Genomic DNA, 25,698 nt, shown 5'->3' on the forward strand with positions numbered 1-25,698 from the left:
AGTGTATGTTTAAAGCTGGTGCTTTTTCATGCTTTGACCCATTTAAAATAAAATATGTAGAATTATCAGTACTATTGACCTTTCTAATTAGATTTTTCAGTCTTTCACACAGCGCATAAGACCCTAAAAATGTCCTTAGAAACTTATAATATCTACTGACAATGCAGCTACAGGCAAAGAATACTTGAAAAGTCTCATTCAGGAAGGCCTAACTTCTAGAATCTGAGTCAACTGCTGAGTAAAATTTAATTTATCAGATATTGTCAAGCCCACAAGACAGAGAGAAAGGGCCAATACAATAGGCAAACTTTGTTGCTATGAAAATCATGTGGATTATATGAACTTGGTTGTTTCATTTAACAGCAAACTAGTCAAAAAAATAAGGCGTACAAAGTGGGAGATTTCCCAAAGGAAACAAAGGAAGCATTTTAACGGCAGCCTCAGTTCACTAAGACAGAAACTCAACCCTTCCAGAAAAATAACATCACAGTATCACTATGAAGGATTAGCTATAAAGAGAAGGTTTCTACCCTGATCAATTTAAATACACAGAATTTGTATCTAAAATAATACTTGAATATAAGCAAGAAAAAGCACCGCATGGCGCTTTGGCCATGAAGACATCATTACCTTTGACATCTCTCTGGGACCGCCACCTACCCCTGCTGATGTCATGTCAATAACAGTAGCACCGGCCAGCGTAGTGTTAGTCTACAACCAAGAAGCATGTGTTTAAAGAAAGTCACAAGAAAGTTATTCATGAAGCCAGCTCCAGAGTTTGTTCATTCCAAACATGGTGGTGTGAGAGCTCATTAAGGTGACACAGCGAGTGCTCAGCTTCTGATGCATGTGAAAGACCAAGATCTGTGGATATCGCACGCACAGAGGGGTAAAAATGCTTTGCAAGGTGAAAAACTAGGGTGAGACCAAAAGAAGGAAGCAGTGGTTCGTGTTACTTCACACCAAACAGCCAAAAGCCCCCTCCACTTTTTTCCAGGGTCCATCTAACCTCTGGGTTGGCTTTGGCTGTTCCAACTGCAGCACTTCCTCCTGTTGTGACCCCACTTCCTGTGGCTCCGCCTGTTGCTGTGGTAACCACCCCAGGCTTTGTAGCCATGGCAGATCCTGATGATGCCTTCTGCAACGCACCAGGTGTGGAGAAGTTGATCATCTACCTTTATCAGAGCTCTTTGGATTACTCAGATGTTTGTGGCAGCGGCTCATGTATTTACTCAGATGAATTATAAAAGAGTCAACCCATCGATTTTATCCGCAACGGTTCACTTGTTATTAGTAGGCTCCACTCGGTTTGTACAAACATTAAGGAATCACTTGCATTGTGGGAAATGTAGGATATAGTATTTTCGACTTCACCTATACTAAACGACTAAAAATATCTCAGCTTCTTTTGCTTCCACTTTGACCTGTTTTTTTGTTCTCTTACTTGTAAGTCCCCCTACTTTGTGACAGTATATTATAATATTGCTGGAATGCCCCTTTAAAGTGAAAGAAAAAGTGGGAAAGATAGTAATATTACCAGGCAGGTATGCAAGTAGAATTTGGCCAACTGGAGAAAATATCTTGGACAGTTAACAATACAAACTAGCTACATGTTTTTCTATTGCCCAGTATGTTAAACTGCCCACTGCATTACCCACACGCACTGCCACTGAAATTTAATCAGCCATGGCACTATGGCAAAGCCAACCACGAGGGATGAAGAGGGGCAGAAAGGTCGGCTGCTAACAAGAGGCACTTACAGCTGAAGGTTACTGACTGGGTAATATAAACTCAGTCTATAAATAACTGCATTAAAAAACATGTAATTGCCTCATGCTGTTGCTACTTTAAATACTTCAGCACCTATTTTCTGCACAGTCGCTTCCAAATATCCTACCAAAGCCCATCTCTACAAGCCAGGCACCAAAATAGACAATGTCGAAGGCCAGTTGTTGAAGGACAGGTGAAAATACTTCAGGCTGCCACTGTTGTTTTGCTCTGTTCAAACACTGTCTGTAAGTAAGTAAAACAAAATACTGATGAAAACAATGGACTCCCTGTGTCATGAAGCCTAAAGCAGTTGCTGCTGCACAAAGGAGACTGTGAGTACTTTCACTGGTAGTTTAATAAAGTTAAGTCTGCAGTTTGTTTTTTAGCAAAAATACATTCTGGTAACTGGTAATGTAATCACACTTTTTTTTTTTAACATGTCGACCAACTGACATTCAAATAGAGCTGCAACTAAAGATTATTTTCATTATCAGTCAATTTATCAGTTATTCTTCTGTTGACAAGATGGGTTCTTTGGTCTATAAAATGTCAGAAAATGGTGAAAAATGTCAATCAGAATGTCCAAAAGCCCAAGATAACATCCTCAAATGTCTTGTTTTGTGCACAACATATGCAGTTTATTGGCACAGAGGAGTAAAGGACCCACAAAATTATTACATTTTAGAAGCTGGAATCAGAGAATTGTTTGCAATCAATTACCAAAATAGTTGATCAATTTAATAGTTGACAACTAATCAAGAAATCTAACAATTGTTGCAGCTTTACATTAAGAACAACCAGATAATTTGGAAACTGGTCCAGTCAGCCAAAAATAGCAAGGCGATCTTTGATCCATTGTTTCAGAGCAGCTTTAATGGGTTAAACTGGGTGTTACCCCCCATGTGTTTGAATGGAAGGAAAAGGAAAGTTTTCTTTTCTGTGAGCTACCGAAGATACAGCTAAGCCTGTTTCTTTGCCTGACTTAAAGATACAGCTTTTAAACTCAGCACGGTTCAGGAACAGGAAAGAAAGTAACAATACTAAACACAGCTCAGATAATTAGGGAGGTCAGGGGTCAGCCAGACGTAGGAAGCTAACACACAACTAACAACATTAGAGAGAGAGAGAGAGAGAGAGAAACGGAGGAACAGAGGAGGTTAAAAGTTATAAATGTTTTATACCTCAAATTGTGCAGGTTTCACAGCAGAGACCTGACCTGCCGGTTTGGGTGTTGCCTGGCTAGGCTGCGACTACAGAGAGAAAGAAACAGACAGAAGGAGAAAAGTCACACATGTGCAGTGAACACAAAATACCATCATAATTACTTAAAGATCCCCACACGGCAACAGCTCAGTTTCACAAGAGCAACATTTGCGGAAAAGAAAACATTCCATAAAGCTCATTCCTTGTCGGAGAGGAGCATATGCTGAGATGTTTACAACCACAGCTTCAGATTTGAATTTTTAAAAACACAGACTAAAACAGAGAGGTAACATGTACTGCTGCAATATGCTCACAAACACATTGATCACACTGCAATCAGAGCTGGTTGATTCGAGCCAGACTGAAGCAGAGAGCAGGAAGACTCAGTATTATTGTCGTCTGTGGTCACCTCAGTAACTGACAGCAGCAACATTAAATGCACGATTAACAAATGAGGTCACACAGGGTGAAAATCAGCGCTGAGATATTCCTGTGGCTCCGGGAGACATTTTTCATGCTGTGCTGTACTGCACTTCTTCACAGGGCAATGATCAGTCAAACTGTGCCAATTTCACTGTTGTGAGTCTGTGGGTTTATCTCAAGCTTTATCTCAGCTTTCCTCTTGATAAGCTATCCTAAGATAACCTCTACAAGTTCTGTTACATTAGATAGCAGAAAAGTGGCTTTTCAAGATAATATGATGACAAATTATTGCTTTTATATCCTGTATAATAATGAAGCAAACTGATTTACTCCCCATTTTAGCTAAGTGTATGTCAATTGGTGGTGTGTTTTGGTGTACCTGCAATAATGCTTAATGATTAGCCTACATCTAAAATAAACAGTTCTGAGCTAAAGTTTACATACACTTGAAAGGAATGTCTTACAGTGTGACTCAATTGATCCCTGGTATTAACATGTATAAAAGAAAGCCTATATTAATGCAAGGTGTAACTGCAGGCAGGACACACCGGGACTGGAATGCGATTAAGTGGACAGACTCGCACTGAGAACAGATCTCAGCCAGGGGTGCATGTAATCCATACAGCATGACTACATTCTGAGGAAGAAAACATCCTTCCCACAAGTCAAAAGGTCATCCAACTCTGCCTGTTTGTGCGAACTCAAGCAGATAGAAAACAGAGCAGTAATATCAGCTCAGCAACCCATACAGCAGCATCGCTTGCTGCAGATTCATACTACAGCTTTCACCTTTGTTCAGTCATTAAGTGAGAGTTTCACAATGAAGCTGGAAAACATCTTGGCTGGGAAACTGTGCAAAACAATCTTCACAATCTTAACCTACAGAAAATGTAAATATTCACTGACTCCAACAACAGGCTCAAGAATGCATGGCGGTATGCATGTTTGTATTTTTAGTTAGTTTTACAGAAGTATACTAACAGTGTTCAAAGCAAACTCATTTTTGTGAGCAACCATGCTTGCAGTTCCTTATTTTCGAGGTATGCAGCGATCTCCAGGTGGAGCACGAAATGCTACAGAGCCCTGCCCAGCTCTTCTACTGGTGTGAATAAAGGGAAGACAGCCTCCACCCATGCTGTTAGTGTCACATCCAACCCAGTGTATTGTATGGTATTGTGTCATTTCAGTCAGACCTAATCCAGCCTGTTAGTGAACATTACTGTTTTTGTTCAAAGTAATAAAAGGAGTTCTTAGGTTTGTCTCCATAAAAACAGACTCATGCTCTAATTATCTAATGTGCAGACACAGTGACAGTTTTTACACCTGTTAGGAATTGCAAAGTGTTCTTGAAAGATGCTGAAAGTCCCCGCAGAAACCAGTTTACATCCACCAGCAGTATCTCACTTCAAAGCACCTGTAAGCCTCATAGTGAGTTAGACTGTCAAGCCAGCTTAGCTTCATGGTTTAAAACCAGGCTGTCTGTGTGTTAATGACTGCAGCGAGTCAAAGAAAACCACGTATGAACAACAGAAAGGAAGAGCAATAGAGACAGAACTCATCGTGAGATGCACCACTTTGAACTATCTGCAATCTGTGACCTCTGATTTAGAAATGATCGCACCTCAGCAAAGTCAACGATTGCTTCACATGCTGGTGTTGCATTTAACACAAATAAGGTCACAACCTCGGGTAGAACTTGTGAATCGTGTACAGTGTTTGCTCTAGCTTCGTATAGAGCAGCTTTAAGGCTCAAAGTTTTCTTCAAACCCTCAATAATTTGTGGGAAATTCTCACTCTAACTAAAAATGCACAATTTATTTTACTTTCAGACTCTCTACAAGTGATGAGATAATGGTAGGGGGAGTGTAAGGACTCATAAAGAAAGTCTCAAATCAAACAAATTTGTTCAACATAGATGTACCCCTCCAATATTACCTTTTCTGTCTTGACTTATTTTTGTTTCAAAACGTTCTTAATTTGAATTGACTGACTGGTGGAAGAGTCAATATGATATTGTCCAGATAGAGAATAAGGAGGAAGAGGAGCAGGGGAAGAAGTGAGGTCACCAGCATTCAGGGCATGCCCCTGCCACAGGTGAAGTCATGCTGCTGCTGTAAATACTGAATGTTGCCAAGTTACCACAAAAAAACAACAACTTTATAACCAAAAACAAACAGAAGAGCTGTGCTGCATGCATGCTCTTATTGCATGATGTGATCAGGTGCATTTTGCATGTGACACAAAAATCTACGAGATATTTTTATTGAAAAATATGAAGGTAGCGCTGGCTCAACATATTGAGCTGTACAGACAAAACTTTCTAGACAGTAATCAAGTAGTGTGAGGTTTTGTAGCCACCCTTTGGTTTAACATTGACATAATTTGAAGAAACACTGAAAAGCGGCTTTAAATTATATTTGACTGAAGATACTGAGGTAACTGTGGTATTGGCTTCCTCTTTTGGTCTTCAACCAAATGTCAGATGTGTCATCAAAAAAAAAAAAAAAAAAAATCACGTCTCACTGACCAAAAAGTGACATCATTATTACTTGCTCGAAACTTTGAGAAAGCCAAAGCTCTCTATGACTACACCCTGCTGCACATTTTCTACTATAGGTCAGAACAAAATGCATGTTTTACTACATAAATTTGCTATGCAACTGAATTTGCATTTACCTCAGTAGACATTCTACTTTAAAAACATGCTTAAAAACCATGCACAAACAAACTGACTGCCCCTTGAGGTTAAGTCTGACATCAGAAGCGTTGCACAAGTCCGCCAACGCAGACAGATGTCAATTAACACAGAAAGGCTAGTTAGCACATACAACGAACCACCTAGATACGTTTCCAGTAGGCAAACAAACAAGCTGCCTATTTCAGTCCATTTGGGAAAACAATGTACAGACAAGGAGAGGACTACATAGCTAAATACGTCATTATATTTGCTATGACTCACGCTGTCTATATGAGATGATAGTAAAAACTATAAAGAATGTGCACGAGATGAAGCAAAAATGCCTCTTTTCTCAACTGAAATAAATATCTTTTCACATAAAATGTAAACGCCACACTGAAACATCTGCATGTCCTTAAAATTTAAGAAAGGGTTAAAACTAACAGGCTACAAATGGAATGACTCACGATGGCACGGAGTCTATTAGTTATTCAAAAAGAACCAGAAACACCAAGTTCAGCTCAAAAACTCAAAGCAAAAACATGAAACTGTTTATGTGATGTACTTACTACTTTAAGTTGTCTCCGAGTTACAGCTGTACTTCAAAAGCTAAAGCAGAGGTCTGTTATGACACCTGGCTAAACTCTCTGTGCTCACCTGAGACCCACCCAAACTCCTCACAAGTTTTCTGTCTGCTGTGACTCCAAACAGCTGCATTCCTGCATTCCTCAAGTCTCCTGCAGCTTCTTACAGACAACAGACTATCCTCCAACAGACACACACTGCAAACAGTACGCTGTTTTAGTACATGATGCCAGTCTGACTGCCGCTTTCAACTAAATCCCCTTAAAATACAATATGGTTGATAAAGGTACTCTATCCATTCACTCAGTAAGTGCTAAAGTATGGCGCTACTTAAAGGATAGCCTCTGGTCTTTAGTATATCTTTGGAAATAGTTTTTCTCGTAAAGCTAAAACATAACACGGTAATTGGGTAATGTGCTTCATGGTGAAATACAAACTTCACAAATTAACAATAACAACAACAATTTCATTAGCATTCAAAAACTGCTGCTGTCACAAACAATAGCTGAGCATTAGCTGACATTTTGCAATGCTAGTGTCACAATAACAGAGCACGGACATCAAAAGTATTCTGTTTTCAATACCTGTATTTATAGAAAATATTTCAACTCAAATTCTTGTCTTTTACCAAAAGGAGCCAAAGCCATCACCTTTGAATATCTACAATGATGTCCACACACAAACAGCTGTGTTAGTACTTGGCCTAAAAAAATACTAAAATTAGCAATAAATTGATCTAAATGAGGAAAAAATAGATGATATAACAAATAAACAACAAAACAAACCTTACCAACTATAAGAACCAGCTAAAAAAGGATGAGTTTGATAACCAGCCCTGCCTACAATGAGGCTGAGCTAAACAGCGCTTTACCAAACTGTCATGCTAACTTTAGCATTAGCTCATAAGTTCTAGCAAAATAAATGGGATGTTTTTATCAAAATAATCTTAGCAAGTGCACTAACAAATAAGAACTGAGCTTGAAATTGACAGAAAATACTTCAGACATGTTTTAGCTTTTCTCAAAAACCAAAGAAACCAAACTGAGTAACAAAAGCTAATTTAGCACAAGCTAGCTCGAAGTAGCTTCTAGCTTTATAAGGTATGTCTCTCACAAAGCGCAAGCAGCAGTCACACGGGGTGAACAGAGTCAACAGGAACTCCTTACAGTGTAATGCAGTGTTTCTCAAATAGTGGGGCGCGCCGCCCTGGGGAGGCACAGAGGCATGTCGGGGGTGGCGCGGGCGACTGGGAGGAAAAGGTCCTTCAACACGGAACTAATTAGCTGAACTATTGTTTTAACGTCGGCCTGTTTTTCGCGGCGTACAACAATACCGAAATTGTGCTGGCCCATAGACTGTATATGCCATAGATATTTTTTTAAAAATTATTATTATTATTATTATTATTATTATTATTATTATTATTATTATTATTATTATTATTATTAATAATAATAATAATAATAATAATCTTCTATATATATCTATGGTATATGCACTGGCCGTTAAGACTCCGAAGTACAAACTCCTGAGAACGCGAGAACGCATCGTTAATGTGCAGTCGGAACACCAGCGTACTCTATCACGTCACATACTCGGCTCATCTCCTCCAATTATATTTTACCAGCAATGTCAAACATACGGCCTGTGGGCCAAAACCGGCTCACCAGACGGTCCATTTCGGCCCGCTGGACGACTTTGCAAATGATAAAAATCACAACAACATTAACTGTAAATTGTAAATTTGTAAAACTGTAAATTTAAAATAATTTCTAGAACTTGACAAGTTGTTCTGATCATGAAGTAAAATACTAGATTGTTCAGTTCCAGATACCTGTGACTGAATGTTTTGTGTTTTTATAGATAAACCGTTATCTGGCAGTTACAATGCATGTGTAAATGATGAACTGAGGCATAATAGGCTACTGTTGAAATTGAACTTGTTTTCCTTAAGAAATTTCAGATTCATAATATTTTGTAAAAAGATAGTTCATTAAATGTGAACATTTTCAGAATGTACTTTTTTTGAACTAAAACAAAGGGGAAAAGTTGGAGTTGTGGTTATTTATAGGTTATTATGCTGTGATTTTACTGGTGGTGCCCACTGGAGATCAGATGGGGTTTATGTGGTCCGTGGACTAAAATGAGTTTGACACCCGTGATCTTTATTTTATATATATATATATATATATATATATATATATATATATATATATATATATATATACATATATACATATATACATATATACATATATATATATATATATATATATATATATATATATGCACAAAGTTATTGGGGGGGCACGAAAGTTTTTTGTCCTCTTTTTTGTCCTCTGAAGGGGGGCCCGACAGAAAAAATTTGAGAATCACTGGTGTAATGTATCCTATACAAAAACCCTGCAGCTAATACAATGTCTTTGTTTACATTTTTTGATAGAGCAGCAATTTTTGTAGATTGTGAGGTGTCCCTGTTTTTCTGTACAGTCCGGTGCGCAGGCAAAATAAACGTGTGCAGATGTTGGAATTTCATGCAGCTGTACCTGGTAGAAACCTTCTTGGAACAGAGGTCGATAGTTGCCATGTATCTGTTTTGTAAGGGACATATTAAAGCTGTCAGATGCATACAGTAAACTGGGAATCTGTGCAATTGTTTACTGAAACTCAACAGTACATATAAACACAAATCTGAATACAGACACAGCCAAGCATGTGTGCACGTGTACTGTGACATACAGCATGCTTGCATTCAATTACATGCAAAAAAGAACTGAAGGCATTGTCCATTCAGGGACTCACACAGACTCAGTGAAGCAGCTGTGTTTCAGTCTTGTGACACTGCTTTTCTGAAAAAGAACACATCAAAATCCTACAAACCAAAAACCACTCTGCAGAAGGGAACTTGGTTTGGTTTTTGCTCGTGTTTCCTGTGGCAAGATGTATGAAACACACAGGCAAAAACACATGCACATAGACACAACTACATAGCTTTAGCCGCTGTAATAGTAACCAGTGAGGAAAATTTTGACTAGATAACAGGACACTGGTATCAACGTCATGGTATTAGCAGGAAGAACATTGCTGTATGCAGCTCAAGTGACTGTGGCTAAAATAGACACGGGATCTTAGATCTTGAGTGTTTCTGTCAAATGACTTGGAAAAGCAATGACGCTGCAGTACAGCAACACATATAAGAGTAGCATGGTGTCATTTGAAACTACTAAAACTGGTATTCTTTCACATTAACCCCCACAGGAAACAGTATGTGCGTGAGGTTTGCCATCTCCTGTCCTGTTTTGCAAGTTCTTCGTAACTCCATGTACACTAAACATCACAGCTGCTCTTTGCATGACGTATTTGTGTGTCAGAAGTAAAGAATCAGTCCAGTATGAATATCCAGGCTTTACACAACAACGGCGATTAAAGCAGTAGCTTGGCCCTGTAATGAAAACTGATGACTAATGCTGCGCCCCACCCAACAGACCACAAACACGTACATGTGAATATGGTTGGAAATGGCTTCTCAACTAGCTGCTGCTTTAAAATAGCACTGGCAACTTCTCTAAATGGCCAGTAGCAATAATGGGGATCACCTCGGCTAAGAGGTGGAAATGACAAAAGCTGCAGCCCACGTAACAGGAAAAGAACGAGGCGCAGAAGTGGAAAAGACACAGTGAAGCTTTCAGTTTCAGCGCAGACCTGCATGAGGATGACTATTACAGCTGTTGGGAAGATTTCATGAGCAATCAATGAGAATAAGCTCAAGAATGATGCCATCACTTAAACTTTCTGTAAAAGGTTATCTATGCTGATGTTAATACAGGTCATCAGTGAAAGCCAGGAGGAAGACAACCATTGAGTTTCACAGTTTTGTAACCTAACAAGATCTCAATTATACAAGACAAGCAGTATTCTTAACATGATTCTGCTTTAAAACAACACTAAGAGTCTGACCCTAATAACATATGCAGAAAAAAGCAACAACATATGTGCAGGATCCTTCAGCATGCATACACAGATGAGTGTTTACTGACTATTTTGTTGTTACTTTGGCAACAGCTGTTTGAGGTCTATAAAAGTAACAATAACAGAGACACAGTTATCTTTCGTCCTTTGCCAGCTTTCCTTAAATGTGACACGACGGCAAGTTTATGACCGCAACATGGAGGATCGCTGACAAAAACCATCATGTGAACGATAAGCTGTCAAACCTCCGATGTGGAAAATCAATCCTGTCAGACAACATCCGTCCTGGTGATTTGGCAGGTATCAGTCCAACAGGAAGCTTCTCCACACAGACACTTACAAAGCATAAAGAGAAAATATCTCCCAGATACGTACCATAGGTTTAACTGTGAGTGTGTATCCTCTAACACTGCTCTATGTACCACCAGGATGTTCCCTCTCTCTTTCAGGCTGGTTCACCTTAGACCCCCTCTTTGGTTCACACTGTATGCCAAGCACACACGCATTCACACACACACATAAACACACACGCAGACACACACACCCAGAGGTGAAAAACTCACCGCTCCGCCTTCTTGGATTCAACACAACAAGACTGAGCTGCTCGGGCTCCACCTCCTCCATCCACAAGGCAGCAGAGCAGGCTCAGTCAGATTGGCCAGTCAGACTCACAGAGACCCACCCACTGCTCACCGCTCACCCACCAAGCCAAATAAACCAGCTTGAGGGAAACTTTTGGGCTGGGTCGTGGCGGGTTTTGTGACGCGGGGATGTCGCAGTTTGATAAGGCCTGCATCAAGCAGGACGAGTTAAAGTAGAGGAAGAGCAGAAAGGTGAAGCAGCAAGGATCCAGAAGTGGATTCGCTGCAGCAGTGTTGTTTGGCACAGTCTGGGTGTGTCAGATCGACTCACTGCTAAGGAATCTAGACTGCAGAGCCACTCGAACAACAAAGACAGTGTGCAGAAAGAAAAGAAGAGAGGGAGGAGGGACACATCACATGCAGTCCAAACCACACCCAAACACAGCCAGAAGAGAGAAAACTTCAAGTGATTTGTAAGGAAGGTGAACATAAACTGGGGGGTCATCAACACATGCTGAGACGTGTTCTCTGTGGCCTTCAGAGTAGAACCTGGACAAAGGAACAGACAGGAAGCCAACCTCTGGACAGCAGCCAGATGTTATGTAAGAATTTTAGAAAAGCATGGCGGTGGAACGTTTCCTGTCGCTGCACACAAACACAGTTTCAGCAGAGCTTAGCTGGCAGTTCAAAGTCTGCGCTAGTTAATCCAGACAACTTGAAGTGCTTCACAAATATAGCACACCAAACCACAAAACATGGAAACATGTTAAGATATGAGGGCTTTGGACAGCAGCACCCCCTTGTGGCTAAAAATAGTCACATCATTTACATGAAAATGAAAGGAGGATTGTGCTCATGCGTGCAGCACTTATTCCGTCTGTCAACTTATGTACCACTCTGTTGTTTTATGCTGAATGAACACAAGGCAACAAATATGTGTGTCCCATTTGTTTAGTCTCTGCACTGTAATGCTGCAATGCTTGGTGAACTAACACAAAGCCAAAAGCTCTGCATTTAGCAGATTTGGCATAAAATGCATTGTTAATTCTAAAACGTACAGCAGGCAGGCACACTTTCCCTTCTACGTGTCTCCAAAATGAATTCTTGTTGCTTCATAGGGAACTTTTATTCATCTTGGGAGTCTCTCTGACATGAACAGACACGCTTAAACATCAGCCAAAGCAAATTGATGATTGAGAAACAGGATTACTACATGGAAAAAAGGCAAATACAGCTCATAAATGGGTGCAGTAGACGTGTTCCTGTATTCTTCAAGGGCAAATTTCTTCCTTCTGACTGAAATGCTCTGACAAAATCCTATAAATATCTTTAAAAGGACAAGCAGACACAAGGTGTTGCGCAATCTCTGCCCTGGTATCTCCTTGGCAGAAATATTCTTTTTTTTTTTAATGGGACCTTTCAAGTATAAATCTTCTCTAACAGCTTTGCCCCGACTGACTCCTCCACAAACGCAACAAAAAGCCTGTGCTGCTTTTGTGAGTGTTTATGCGTCAGTGTGAGGGAGTGTGTACATCTGTCTGAGTGAAAACATGCTTATACTGGATCCAAATGCTTTACTTGGTAACCCTTGGTAACACTTATCTGTGTTGACAACTAATGGCTGCAGCAGACACACCCAGTCGGAGGGATCAGCCAATCAGAGCCGTGAAGCTGGGAACTGGAGGTTTCTAACCCGAAACTTTGCTTCTGTTTCTAAGAGTTCACAGGCGAAGTTAGTGTGAGGCTGCCTGGTGTTGTATTTCTTAAAATAACCCTTTGGGAGAAAATTATGTTGTGTACTTTTACTGGCAAGAGATCACAGTTAAAACAATAGGAAATATGCAGACAGAACTGGTAGACAAGAGTTTTGCCAAAATGTTCAGCAGGTTATAAAAGAGTTTGAATCACACCTAGTCTAATTATGAACGGTAGCTGCCAAAAAGAATATGTGATTTCAAATCATGCAAATGGAAAAAAATGGCTTTGTTTATTGAACTAACTGCAGAAACAACCAAGAGCAACCTGGAAAACTTGATAAACCGGATGAAACTCAGTGACAAGGATTAAATCTGTGCAGATTTTCAGAAGATGTCCATAACAACTAATCAAGTAACTGCTGGTAATGACGAAACCACAGAGTTAACCCCAAGCATAACAGCTCTGTGGAGGTTTTCAGCTTCTTTTAGCCCACAGTTTTATCTTTACTGTACGGTTAAGTCCTAAAATCTCTCACCAACAGTTTCCCAAACATCAGAAAGCAACAAGTTACCGCACACAAGCCTTAAAAACACTATACTAAGTGAACAAATACTGTATGTTTTAGTGTCAGTGTTCACATCAACCATGGCTCCAGTTATTTTCACATAAAAAAAGGCTCTGATAACTCACTGTACAATCCCTGCTCGTCACCAAACAAGCAGCAAAGTCGGCCTCTAGCAACAAACTCAGAGCTTTTTTCAATTCTCATAGGTCATTAGGAGCTAAAAGAGCTTCACCACAGAATCATCAGGTTTCCACAATGAGGAATTCCAAATCAGTGCTACTGTTGCTTCTAGGAAACTGTAAACTAGCACAATAGTCACGATAATATTAGCAACAATATGGCAGCTTGTTGTAGAGGCCATGAGGACAAAACAAGAATGGATCGTTTGTGGCAGGAAATACCTTAAATAGAAAGATTCCAGTTGATCGTCATTTTAACAAACCTTAGATCCAGTTCCAGACTAAGATCCACGTCACAGACAGCTGAGGGTTGCTTGCCTCTGCTGTAATTAGGCTCACCTGTGCATCTTAAAGGGCCCATATGGTGAAAATCCATTATTTTTGTATGGATTAAACACTTACAGGTGTAAAGTAAAAGCTGTGAGAATATGAAGAAGCTCACTGCTGCCATTCGTCTAGCCACCTCTCAACTAGATAGCCTCTTAGCTTTACAAGCCAGTAAGAACTTTAACCATTTTCTAAATGGAATTGAAGAATCAATAATCGCCACATTAAAAATCTGCACAAGCTTCTGAGGTGATCCATTCAGAAAGAGCAGCTGCCTTACAGTCCACCAGGTTTACAGAGCTTCATCCTCCAACCCTTAAAACGTCTCTGTCATAAGCATAACAAACAAAATATTCTGCTGTTGGCTGCAAGAGTGAACACAGGAGTCACGATGCACTCCAAGGATCTGAAGAAAAGAAGACCCTGTGGAAGGCACTGTCCTCACATAATAGAGAAACCCTTAGTGTTAGTGTCTCTAATGTGGCTAACATTTCCATTAGCTTTGATCATATGTTCACAGGCCAGAGTTGAGGGACATTTTGAGATGATGGAGACCAATTTGAAACCAGTAAACAAGGCCTGGGAGTACTGTAATTTCATGTCGCCTGTTGTTAATTTCTGTATACATTTCTTTACTTCTGTCTTGCTCCGATATGCTCACAGATACTGCAAATTAATACAGTAGAATTTCCAATTAAGCTTTCTTCATTTACAGATTTTTCTGTTTCTGTTGTCAGACAGCAGAACAAGTATGATGTAGTGAGTAAAACACAACTCATTATGACTAAATGTTAACCTGCAGTCACTTCAGAGGCATTTCCAAGCTGCTGTTCTGCTTTACTAAGCTGCTGTGCTGTGACTTTGTCAATATTTCCATGTAAAATGATTACTCAGAGAGAGAGTTAGAAGCAATAGAAAGCCCTGGTCTCACACACTCATTCACATCTGAGTCAACTACCACATGGTCAACTGTTTTGCTCTGCATTGTCAATCAAAGACACAGAGAAAGTCTTCTTCCTGAAGGGGGCGTGGACAGCAGCAGCTCAGATACATTTAAAGCTACAGACACTGAAGCTGTCCATTTAGAACAGGACTCAAACCAAGAGTTATAAAGTTATGGTAAAATGAAACACCTTTGCAGTATTTTAGATGCAAAATTGAAAGAAAAACTCAAAAATGTTGCTGTAAAGGACACATTATGGGACCATTAATGGTATGATATCTCATGAACCTAACCACCTAACCCACAGTATGGTGTGTTCTGGGGCTGGCAAAATGCTTGTAGGTCTGAAATATGAGAGCTGGTATTCAATTAAAATCCCCATAATTGTATCAGACACATGATTGCAGAGCAATGACCCTGACAGGCACAAACAGAAATAGAGGCCACTGTGAACTCCTCTCTCCTGGTTCCATCAATTGCATCACTGCCTCCCACACTGACAGTAAACTATAGCTGTCCTTTGCTCTGCTGCATGTCCACGTACCGTTTCTAAATTTAGCACTGCACTTTTTAGCCTGGTTTGTTAACCCACGCTTCATCCCGCACATTAAAAAGCTCTGCCCACCTACAGCATCGACTGCCAGTATATGTTAGCTATGTCTCACATTCAAACAACCTCAAACTGTTGGCCACATAACAGAACAAAGTACACAAAGGGCAAAAAGATCTGGATATAGTTGGGGCTTGTCGCTAGTTTGAAAATAATAATCAGCAATCATCACATGCTTGCTAACATATCATCACCAACCTTGGCTTTCCACTTTCATGTGTTTATGAGCAGCAATCCCGAGAATATCAATCATTCTATCATGTTACCATTTCCAGTAAGCGTGAAGCTGCTGGGTCTTCATTACTTCTCCTTACTCGCTTAGACAAACATCATGTGGCTACAAGCATAAGCTTTTCCTCAAGCATGGCAGATTTAAACAGACAGGAGAACAAACGTACAAAAAGAGTTTGGTGCAACACATGACTCCCTCAGGTGAGCTCAAAGGCCTGGAATCTGTCCCAGAGTTGCTTTTATATAACTGACACGTCAAAAGCCTGTGAGCAACGTTTGGAACGACAGTCAAGCTGAAGCCAAACTGACGCTGAAGTGAGAAATCTAACAGTGCAAGTCCAAGAGTGCTGGGAAATGACACACAGCCTACCGACGGGATAAACAGCAGCATTCAACAACACATTTAACAGGAAATGGAAGGATAATATTTAGCTGCGCAACAGAAATGTGTCAACAGAAATGTCAGTGTATTTACGGTCACATGTACACAACGTGCTCTTCCAGACTCGCATATACACAAACAGCCCGAAGGTTTAGTACTGTGTTCTGCATGCTGAAGCATCTCATCAATAACACTGATTCTCTCTGCTTTCGGCTTTTTAAAAACATTTGATTTCCCATTTTCATTGGGTTTTTCAGTTTTACATCTTTTCCCATAAGTGGCTTCAGATAGCAGACAGAGGTAAAACAGCTGTTTATGACATTTAAACTTCTGCTTCCAGATACTGTGTGACCTCATGTCAATAAACTACACATGACACAGGCGCTTTTTAAAACACCCAGCTGGACTGTCAGGATTTATATCAGAGACAAATTCAAGTTTTGATTCATCATTTCCTGACAGTCTGTACTTGCCTGATATCAGACTCTGATCTGAGTCAGCAGAGTCTAAATTGGTGGAGATTGTGGATTACACGTATTCTAGTCCTGCATTGTGCTTTACAAGAGAAACAGTGTAAACTTGCTTAAGCACAGTGCATAGGTACAATTTTGGAGTAATATTGTTCTTTTTAAACCACCACATTGATTAGAGAGATACTTACCACTTATTTTAAAATAAATCTTGTGATTACCCAACAGCTGCAGCAATAAAATGCAATTTAAACCAATAATATAAATATTGTTTTGAATTACTGATAATATATTCTAATGAAAGATCCCTGTGGGGACGTCTAGTAGCTCTGGAGTCGTTTTCTATAAGTTGGTCTTGGTCTTGTTTATTGCAAGCACATGCATGAGGATACACATGCATGACGCATATCGCTACATATCAAAAATTATCTTAAGCATAGGGGAACATATTCAATAGATTTCCTAACTCTGTGGGAGAAACAGTATGTACACTGATGAATATGAATGTAATGCAAAATCATTTTTGTTTCTCAAGCCTTCAATAAGCATTTTTCTGGCTACAGCAAAAGCAATTCAAAAATATAACACTAACCTGACAAATATTTGATCTCTTTTTTGCTCATTTTTTTGGTGTCCACCAACTCTTGAGGGAAATATTTGTTTCTGTAGCAGTTCCTTTATGGTTCACCAGCTAACCTCTAGCTTTTTTTCTGCTTGCTGTTTGTTGCTTAGCAGGAAGTGTGCATTGGGTTATTATAGCTTTTTCCTGAAAAATACAGCTGCCCCCTGCAGCCAGGAACAGTACTGTGAGAGCAAACCAGAACAGTAGAGTAGTGGGCCGGACAGGTAAACAAAGAGGGCCGAGCTGCAGATTAAAGGGTCTGTTCATTGTAAGTTTGTCACTGTTGTAGCATCATTGTTTTAGCATTACAGAAAAATACAGATTATTGCCACTTGATGGACGATTTTGAATGTTAAAAAAAGCTCCTTTCTGTTATTTTTACTTCTACTTAAGCAAACAAAAGATTGTTCCCGCTAGGTTTCTGATAATACTGTGATAACAATGTAAATTATAAAACCACTGCAGTGTTGAAATAGCTCTCAACTGTATCACTGTATGCAAATATATGTGCCAAATGTCACGAACAATTCAAACAGCATCCACTCAGGACTTAATGGGTGTGTTTATTCAACAGCGAGGAAGTGCACTTGACAATTGTTTTGATCATTTTGTCGCTTTAAGACTTTGTGGTAACTGTCCAGCATGTATAAGCAAGATATATTTTCCCAGTGGCCATTTCCTGTCAGTCCTCTGATAATAGTTCCAGACGGCTGGGAGCTTCAGGGGGAGGCAGACTGCTGCGACCCATAGCTGGGAAAACTTAGCCCAAAACACAACACAGATCCTCCCACCCAAATTTCTGAAGGCCTTCTGTGTGCAATCCTCCTCCTCCTCCTCCTCGTTCTTTAACCTTTCACATATTGAGTGAGTCAGAGCGAATTTCCACAGTCCTGATAACAAAGTCATGACATCAGGACAAGCACTGCAGACCTGTCACAGATCACCACGCAATCACATTCCCTGGCTGACACGTGAAAATGTAACAAGAGATAATGGCTCAGAAGCTGCAGGATGTGACCTACAGCACATGCGATTTTAAGTTATGTAAAAAGAAGAAAAGAACACTGAGTTTATTGCAGCTACACCCTTTTAGATTGCTCCATCTGTTGCTGTGGATTATCACAGGGCAGTCCTGTTTGGGGTGTGGAAGAGAAAAATCCATCCCTTCCTATATAAAATCCCATAATAAAGATAAATGTGTCTCACTGTCAAACTAAAATTAGGTTGGTCTCAGCACAAAAACGCACACCGACACCCTTCAGAACAACCATTACTAGTTCTATCAGTTCTCTCTGTGGATTTAAACTTGTAGCAGCTCGTAGCAAACACTGCAGGCCTTGTTCCAGCCTTGGTTTAATATCTCACCACAGAAAACACGCACACTAAACTTGCAGAGGCTCACCGGAGTCTCACACATTCCAGTAGATAGAAGGAGAGAGGGAGGTCTGACTTGGATTGGAGCCAAGACAGTTTTCCTCCTCGTGTGTTTCCCCTAGAAGTCCTCTGTCAAACATGCAGCACAAATGGGACTAGCAAGACTAAAAAAAAAACTACTATAAATGTGCTGTTCTATTTGCAGGCTATTTTCACAAGACAAAACACACATGGAAACTTTTGGATTAGTTACTCGGCACATAGCATGGCACCAGCACACACAGACATTAACACAATTTGCACACACCTGCTCCTCCACAGCCACATCCTGCAGGGCCGGGGCGTCCCGCGGGCCTCGGATCCAGCTCAGTATCTGGCCCATGTTGGCTGAATGTGCCTACGAGAGTGTGTGTGTGTGTGTGTGTTTGCCTGTCAGCCTCTGCCTTGTCTGTCGGCTTGCAGCATGTTTCCAGCAGGCGGGGAAGGGACCGGGAGAGAGAGAGAGAGAGAGAGAGAGAGAAAGGGGGAGGGCAGAGGGACTAAGGGGGAGGCGTGGACTAGGGAAGGGTAAGGATCAGATGTGGAAGTCACAGGAGGCCGAGTCGTAATTCTCTGGGCTATAAAGGGAAGTGAGATGACCGTGGACTGACACCCACCTGATGGGGGGCCAGATCTGAGCTGCTTCCCAGAGACACAGATATGGCTTCAACGCACACGAGGGCACACACGCATAAAAAGTTACAGGATACATAAAACACTACTGGGTTTTTCTGAGGCAATATCTGAGCTACTTATCAACAGGGACACACCTACAATTGTGATAACATGACACTGAGCACACACAAATGTACACACAGCTTGTGCGACTACCCTGGCTGCCTCATTACCTATGAGAATAAAGGGAAGGGCCTGACTTTATAACTGTGTCAACAATCTTCCAAGATAAACAAAACTCAGCTGAAAACTCCCAATCCTATTCTCTATTGCATTAAAATAAGCTCTTCAAGTTAATAACAGGAAGTGATATTGATTAAACCCTTGTTATTTCTGTCTGAGCCAAAGAAAACCTCCCCAGCAGGAAATGTGCAATTCTGTGCATCAGAGGAGTTTGTGCAACGATGAACAAAATGCATATTATAAACAGAAATGTAGGGAGTATTTCTATGAGCACATGACTAATAGGTTTCCAGAAGCTTATGGGCGTTGGCTCTAGTGACGTCTGTGCAGCACCTTTTCATGCAGCAGATGTTTTACTTTATTTAAACAACACATCCAACAACTAAGTACAATAGTGGGACAAAGGGGAAAGTTTCTGCAGCATAAAACAGCATATAAAAATAAAGTCGGGTTTATGTAAAAGCCATTGCTTTGCTTTCATGTTGTTTGAAGGCACTGAGAGTGCAAAGTACAATCCCTGCCATATCTCTGCATTTCACCTATGCACCCCTTTGGGCAGTTCTTGGGTGGGGCCTGAAGACAATACAGCCTTTGAGTGAATCACTGTGATGGAATCAGTCTGACTGCCAAGCCTCACAGGCGTTTTAATTGCACACCTCAGCAAATTAGCAAAATAACTAACTATGGGACTAACGAATAAACCAGTCTGACATGTAACTCCTGTTTGAATAATCACTAGTTAGATGTGCATGTGAAATTATAAAGTACATGGAATAGAATACTTATGATGATGACACTAAAGGTGAGAAACCACTGATTTTGTCGATTTAGCAACACAGTTAGTCACAGCAGCAGCTCATGGATGCTCTTGTGGTAACTTAAGGCCTGATAGCTGAATTTGTTTTAATAAAAAATACTTATGCTCTGGGACTTAACTCAGTCAAAAACATTATCATTGACATTATTGTAGAATAATCACCCAGAAATCTACTCAAAAGCCACAGAAATAAAGGAATGTCTTTATGAATCTAACATGTGTTTTCACACTCTTCTGTGTCTGAGTAGGTCCATGACCAATGTTTGTACATGTATGGGTGGTAAATTATAAACAGGTACTGCTAATTGCTAATTTGACAGATTTAAATGTGCTACACTGCCAAAATGCAAACAAATATCATCTAAAGAAAGAAAACTAGCCACCAAGTTTCAGCCTACAGCTAAAACTGATAACATAGCAGCATTAGCATTCATCAAAGGGTGTAGGTTCCTGAATAACAACAATAATAATAATAATAATAATAATAATAATAATAATAATAATAATAATAATAATAACAATGATAATAATATTGATAATACAGGGAAAATGGTTTTGATTTTGTCTCCTTTGATGGCCACAGTGTCAGACTGTAAAACCTCTACTGTCTCAGCTAATCAGCAGTATGTTCACATACAAATGGAATGAAGTCACACAAGTCGGCTTTTTTTATCCTTTGTTTTCCACACCTGACAGCCTAAAAGCACACAAACAAACCACACAGCAACTGCTGTGTACATGTACTGATGCAAAATGGGAAAGCTAATGCACACATGCACACACAGGCTTTTCCACATAGCTCACAGCATGTCTTACTCCCCATCAGACAGACACACCTCTGGCTGTGTGAAGCTCCAACTGATCGAGCCTGTAGAACTAGCTGGTGCACCATGGGAAATGAGAGGTCTCGTTCCATAACCACCCAAAGAACTGTGTGGACTTTTACCACTTGTGTGCCAGGTGGTAGTGCAGCAAATACAGTTTTGTTTTGTCACCTGTAGCTGAAATGATCACGTTGTAAGGAACAGTGATATGCTCAACATATTTAATATAGTCAGTGTAAATGAATGAGGACACCCTAGCTGTTGTCATTAACATATTTGTGTAACAGTGTATGGATGGGACTATGCACCGTATATGTAACTGGACTCCCCTGCTAAACTTGTGCTCATCTTTATATTTAGACCCATGCTTTACTTCACTCTATGCTCCACCACAGACATTTACAAACTGCCCATCACCACCTCAAATACTTAATCACCCACATCACGTGCAGGACTTCTACATGTTGACCTGCTATACATGAAACAAATGAAAAAAATTACAAAACTGTTTCATTATTTTTAAAAGGAAGTAAACTTTACAAGTCATTTTGAACTTTTGGTGACAACAGTCTTGATATAAAAACATTTACAGTTTGTAGTGAAGATAAATGTGATTCCAATTAAAGTTGCCTTCTAGTTTCTGAAATAAATTCAAGAATCAGAGTGAAGACAAGTTTTCCAGTGAGGATACAGTCGGTTAATAAAGGGCTTCACACGAGGTGCACAGGGTTAACAGTCACTCTAAATTAACTCAGTCACAGGCATTTTGATATTTAGCAGCATCCAAAAATCAAGATTGTTTGTTAACCAGTGGTTTTGAAAGGTACATCTTTACAAAACTGCAAAAACCCATTTAGCAGTCAAAAACTGTAAAAACTGAAAGAAAAAAAATCTGATATTCAGCCTTTCAACAGTGATTTAACTACTCGTTCATGTCATGTCATTCAGTTGATAAAAGTATCCAAACAGAAGCTTAAAATTATGATATTTCCTAAAAATCACTTTATTCTACAGGTCACATATAAAATTTTGCAAGAATGTTTTGTTTGCAATAAGCAGAACTTGGACAAAAACTAAGAAAATTGCACTCTTCAGTATAGCAATGATGCAATTAGTGACTCAGCTACAAAGAAAATTTTAGGAACTTTTCTGCTAAACTGCACAGCAAAATCTAAGGAGTAAAATATCCGTATTACCTGTGGATACTTGTAAAAATGTTGTGCAGCAACAAACAAAGAAAAGTAATTTGCTCTTTTTCCTAAAAAAGAATAATTGCAGGACAATTTCAGTTCTGTACTTCTAGTCATAATTGTTCTGTTTCCATAGAGGACTTTATAGTGCATTGAAAAATGAGCCCACAGTAAGCAAAAAATGTATCAGGAGTAAATACAAAATGCTCAGTTTGGCATTCTGAGCGTGAAGTGTGCTGGTTTAGTGCCTTTCCTCTTCAACAAAGTGAGCATAAACACCTTTCTCAGGCTGCAGGTTCACAGAAAGCAGCTCTCATCTGAGGAATCCATATTAGTGGACTCACACAGGACTGCATTCAGCAGAGGGAGACAAACACAAACACAAAGTTTCCTTCCCATCTATGCTGCAGTCCAGCAATTCAGCACAACATGCTCTCAATTACAGTAACGCAAGTATGCTATAACGAGCATTTCTGACCTTATGTGGGTTCATTTTTGGGTTCAAAAATTCACGTGACCACCGCAGAAAGTCGATTTGAAAAAAAAAAATCTGTAAAACATTGTTAGAACTATTTATTTCTTTACATAATATTAACTAGTTGGTAGAATTGTTTCGAATGCAAACAGAAAATCTCAAGACATTTTTTTTTTTTTAATGTACCCTGCAAGATTCTACTTGTATGACGACTCAATGCACCGGTGAGGCAGCAGGAGAAGAGGAGGTGAAGTCAGTACCTTGTCAGTGTAGGACCATGTAGTGGGATAGTAGACTGAAGACTTGCTACTATGATGGTCTTCATGGCCGCAATCAGTTTCTTTTCCATACTACAAACATACACACACACACACAGACCAGCTTGTTATTGTACATACAAAGGCATTGGGGACTAAATTAGTGTTTGGCAATAAATACTGTGGAACTTCTGTACAGGATGTAGTCATTCCAGCCTATTGTCTTGGTGGATTATTCATTTAACTTCTGACGAAAGAGGCTGCATGCACAAAATCCTATCAACTTGCTACTATTCTTGCTTCTTTTTTTCTTTTCTTTTTTTTTTTTTTTACCAATTTAACCTGACAAAAGGAAACAGGCCAAAATGATGTTCACATTCGATCATATTTGTGCAGGCAAAAATTGTAATTGTTTGTAATTGTAATTGTAGGCTTATTCACATATTGCATGTTTAAATGTACGGAAATTTGATGAAGAATTTATTTAGATTGATTAACAGTAACAAGATATCAGACACTACAAATGGGATTAATTGAAAGCTGAAGCCTCTCTCAGTTTAAACAGTCACACGCCCTTATACATAAATACAGTATGTGACAAATTATGAGTACAGCTCGTACGTTGATTTGCTTTAATCACAACATTATCTTATAAAACTTATAGCCAAGTTTAAAAAGGGCATCCAGCAGAACTCTTACAGTTTCAGACTTGCTGTGCTGGTTTTCTGGAATACAAAGAATGACTGTAGCGTCTATAAAGATGCCAATCTTCGCTTAAGAGTTATTACAGTGTATAGCCAGAGGATAAAACAGAAGACGGAGAGAAAGGAAGGAGGGGAGGTGAAAAGTAGCAGATGTACTCACAACAGTAATCCAGAACTTTGCATACGCCATGAGGGAGCAGGAGGCGAACACACTGGCGTGGAAAACGGTTCAACCCCGCACTGGCAAGATCTCTTTTTTTTCTCTCACGTTTTCCCAGAAAGTGCCACTCCCCACACGATTCAGATTATCATCATCATCACACACACACACACACACACACACACACACACACACACACACACACACACACACACACACACACACACACACACACACACACACACACACACACACACACACACACACTGTCCGTGCTGTGCTGTCACTGTTCTGACTCGCTGAGAAAGACTATACTTAAGAGATCTGTGGTTCTTCCGCATAATTCAGAAATAATCAAGTTTAACCAACCACAACCTCGTTCCAATCAGCGCGCGCGCGCACACGCACATACTCATTTTCCATATTTCCAAAGAAGGCTTCTTTGTAGGTCTCCTGCTTTTGTGATCGTTTCCAGCTGAATAGTCAGAGGCGGACATGAAAGACCATGGAGAGCTTTTCAGCCATTGCCAACGGCTCATATTGATGGTTGCTGAACTAAATTAACTCCCTGTAACTCTCTGCAGCAGATTTGAACTAATTACTTACAAGCTATGAATAAGTCCAGTCAGTGCTACCAATCATGGAAATATTCGTGACAACACGCGCCGTCAATTACGCACAAGATATATGAACACACACATGAAAGTGAATTACAAGTCGTCTAATCCAATCATATTTTCTGGTGCGCTTTGGAAAACTAGTCCAATCTACAACTGCATCTTTCTGGGCGTAAAAATCTCATCTTTAAGCGCAATCTCAAATTGTGCGTAAAAATTGCATCTTTACGCACAGTCTCCAGTTGTGCGATCCATTTTCTCCTTGTGTCTGTCACGCAATAATAAAAAAAAGGGAAGCAAACCTACCTCCTTTGCCTCTTTTGGGGTTTTACGGTGACCATGGCTTTTCTTCTTTTGCGGCATCTTTGAAACACAATTTTTAAAAAATTTCTTTTGCGCTCTCGGTCTTCCTTCTTTCCGAATCTGCGAGCTGATCGTCTGCTTCGGTTTAATTAAGTTGCCCCTCCCGCTGAGAAAAGTTTCGTGTGTGATGATTGATCAGTGGCATGACCAAAAAATACTTGAGTGAGATGTGCGTGTATGTGAGTGTATTTAGGATGGAGCTGCGGCATGTAAGATCTTGCTCACTATCAAGTCTGTGACGCTGTAGGTCATCTAAGTGCACATTTGACACACGTTTGATTATGAGAACTAAATAAGGATGGATTGTCAGTGTAAACAACGTCCATATAAACTGAATCAACAGTTTGATTTAGTTCAGATTTGGACAAATTCATGTATTTCCGTGCTTGAAGCAAACATGCAACACTTTTACTGTCTATTTTTTTTCTGATGGACCCGCCCCACAACTCAGGGAAGAATTGAGTCACTGCTGATATCATCTTTTCCTCTCAGTGAGGTGGTTCATTCATGAAGCACAATGCTGCCCTCTGCTGGATTAAGCAAGGACTGTTTTGTCAACACAGTTAAGCCCAAAGTTATTCATATCCATGTTAAATTTGAATTCAGTGTGGATTTTTATTTCACTGATTGGTTGCTCCTGACTGGAAATGACATAAACTAGTGAGAAAAGATGGTAAGACATTGTGCTAGAGATATATGTTTATAATCAATTTTAACTATTTTTGCAGAGTCTTTATATCTTTACTTTAAATAATAAACTTTATTTCTGTAGCACCTTTCAAAAC

General features: G+C 39.9%; 1 protein-coding gene across 50 annotated transcripts in view; it reads right to left on the reverse strand.

Moving 5' to 3' along the window:
* cast (calpastatin) overlaps positions 1 to 25,083 on the reverse strand; it is a 37,522-nt gene extending 12,439 nt beyond the window's left edge. For 3 of the 50 annotated variants that reach the window (XM_055010510.1, XM_055010516.1, XM_055010511.1), the window contains exons 1-5: positions 24,857 to 25,076; positions 23,073 to 23,162; positions 2,952 to 3,020; positions 1,010 to 1,138; positions 631 to 711 (exon numbers count right to left, since the gene is read on the reverse strand). In XM_055010510.1, coding sequence (XP_054866485.1) covers positions 631 to 711; positions 1,010 to 1,138; positions 2,952 to 3,020; positions 23,073 to 23,162; positions 24,857 to 24,913 — 426 coding nt within the window. In that variant the 5' untranslated portion in view covers positions 24,914 to 25,076. Of the gene's footprint in view, positions 1 to 630; positions 712 to 1,009; positions 1,139 to 2,951; positions 3,021 to 9,204; positions 9,250 to 11,002; positions 11,131 to 18,916; positions 19,090 to 23,072; positions 23,163 to 23,933; positions 24,080 to 24,856 lie in introns of those variants that run through there. The other 47 variants (XM_055010529.1, XM_055010524.1, XM_055010501.1 and 44 more) reach the window with 36 other exon arrangements.
* Between the last annotated feature and the right edge of the window lie 615 nt (positions 25,084 to 25,698).

Source organism: Amphiprion ocellaris, chromosome 5 (assembly GCF_022539595.1).
Source record: "Amphiprion ocellaris isolate individual 3 ecotype Okinawa chromosome 5, ASM2253959v1, whole genome shotgun sequence".
NCBI lineage: Eukaryota > Metazoa > Chordata > Actinopteri > Pomacentridae > Amphiprion > Amphiprion ocellaris.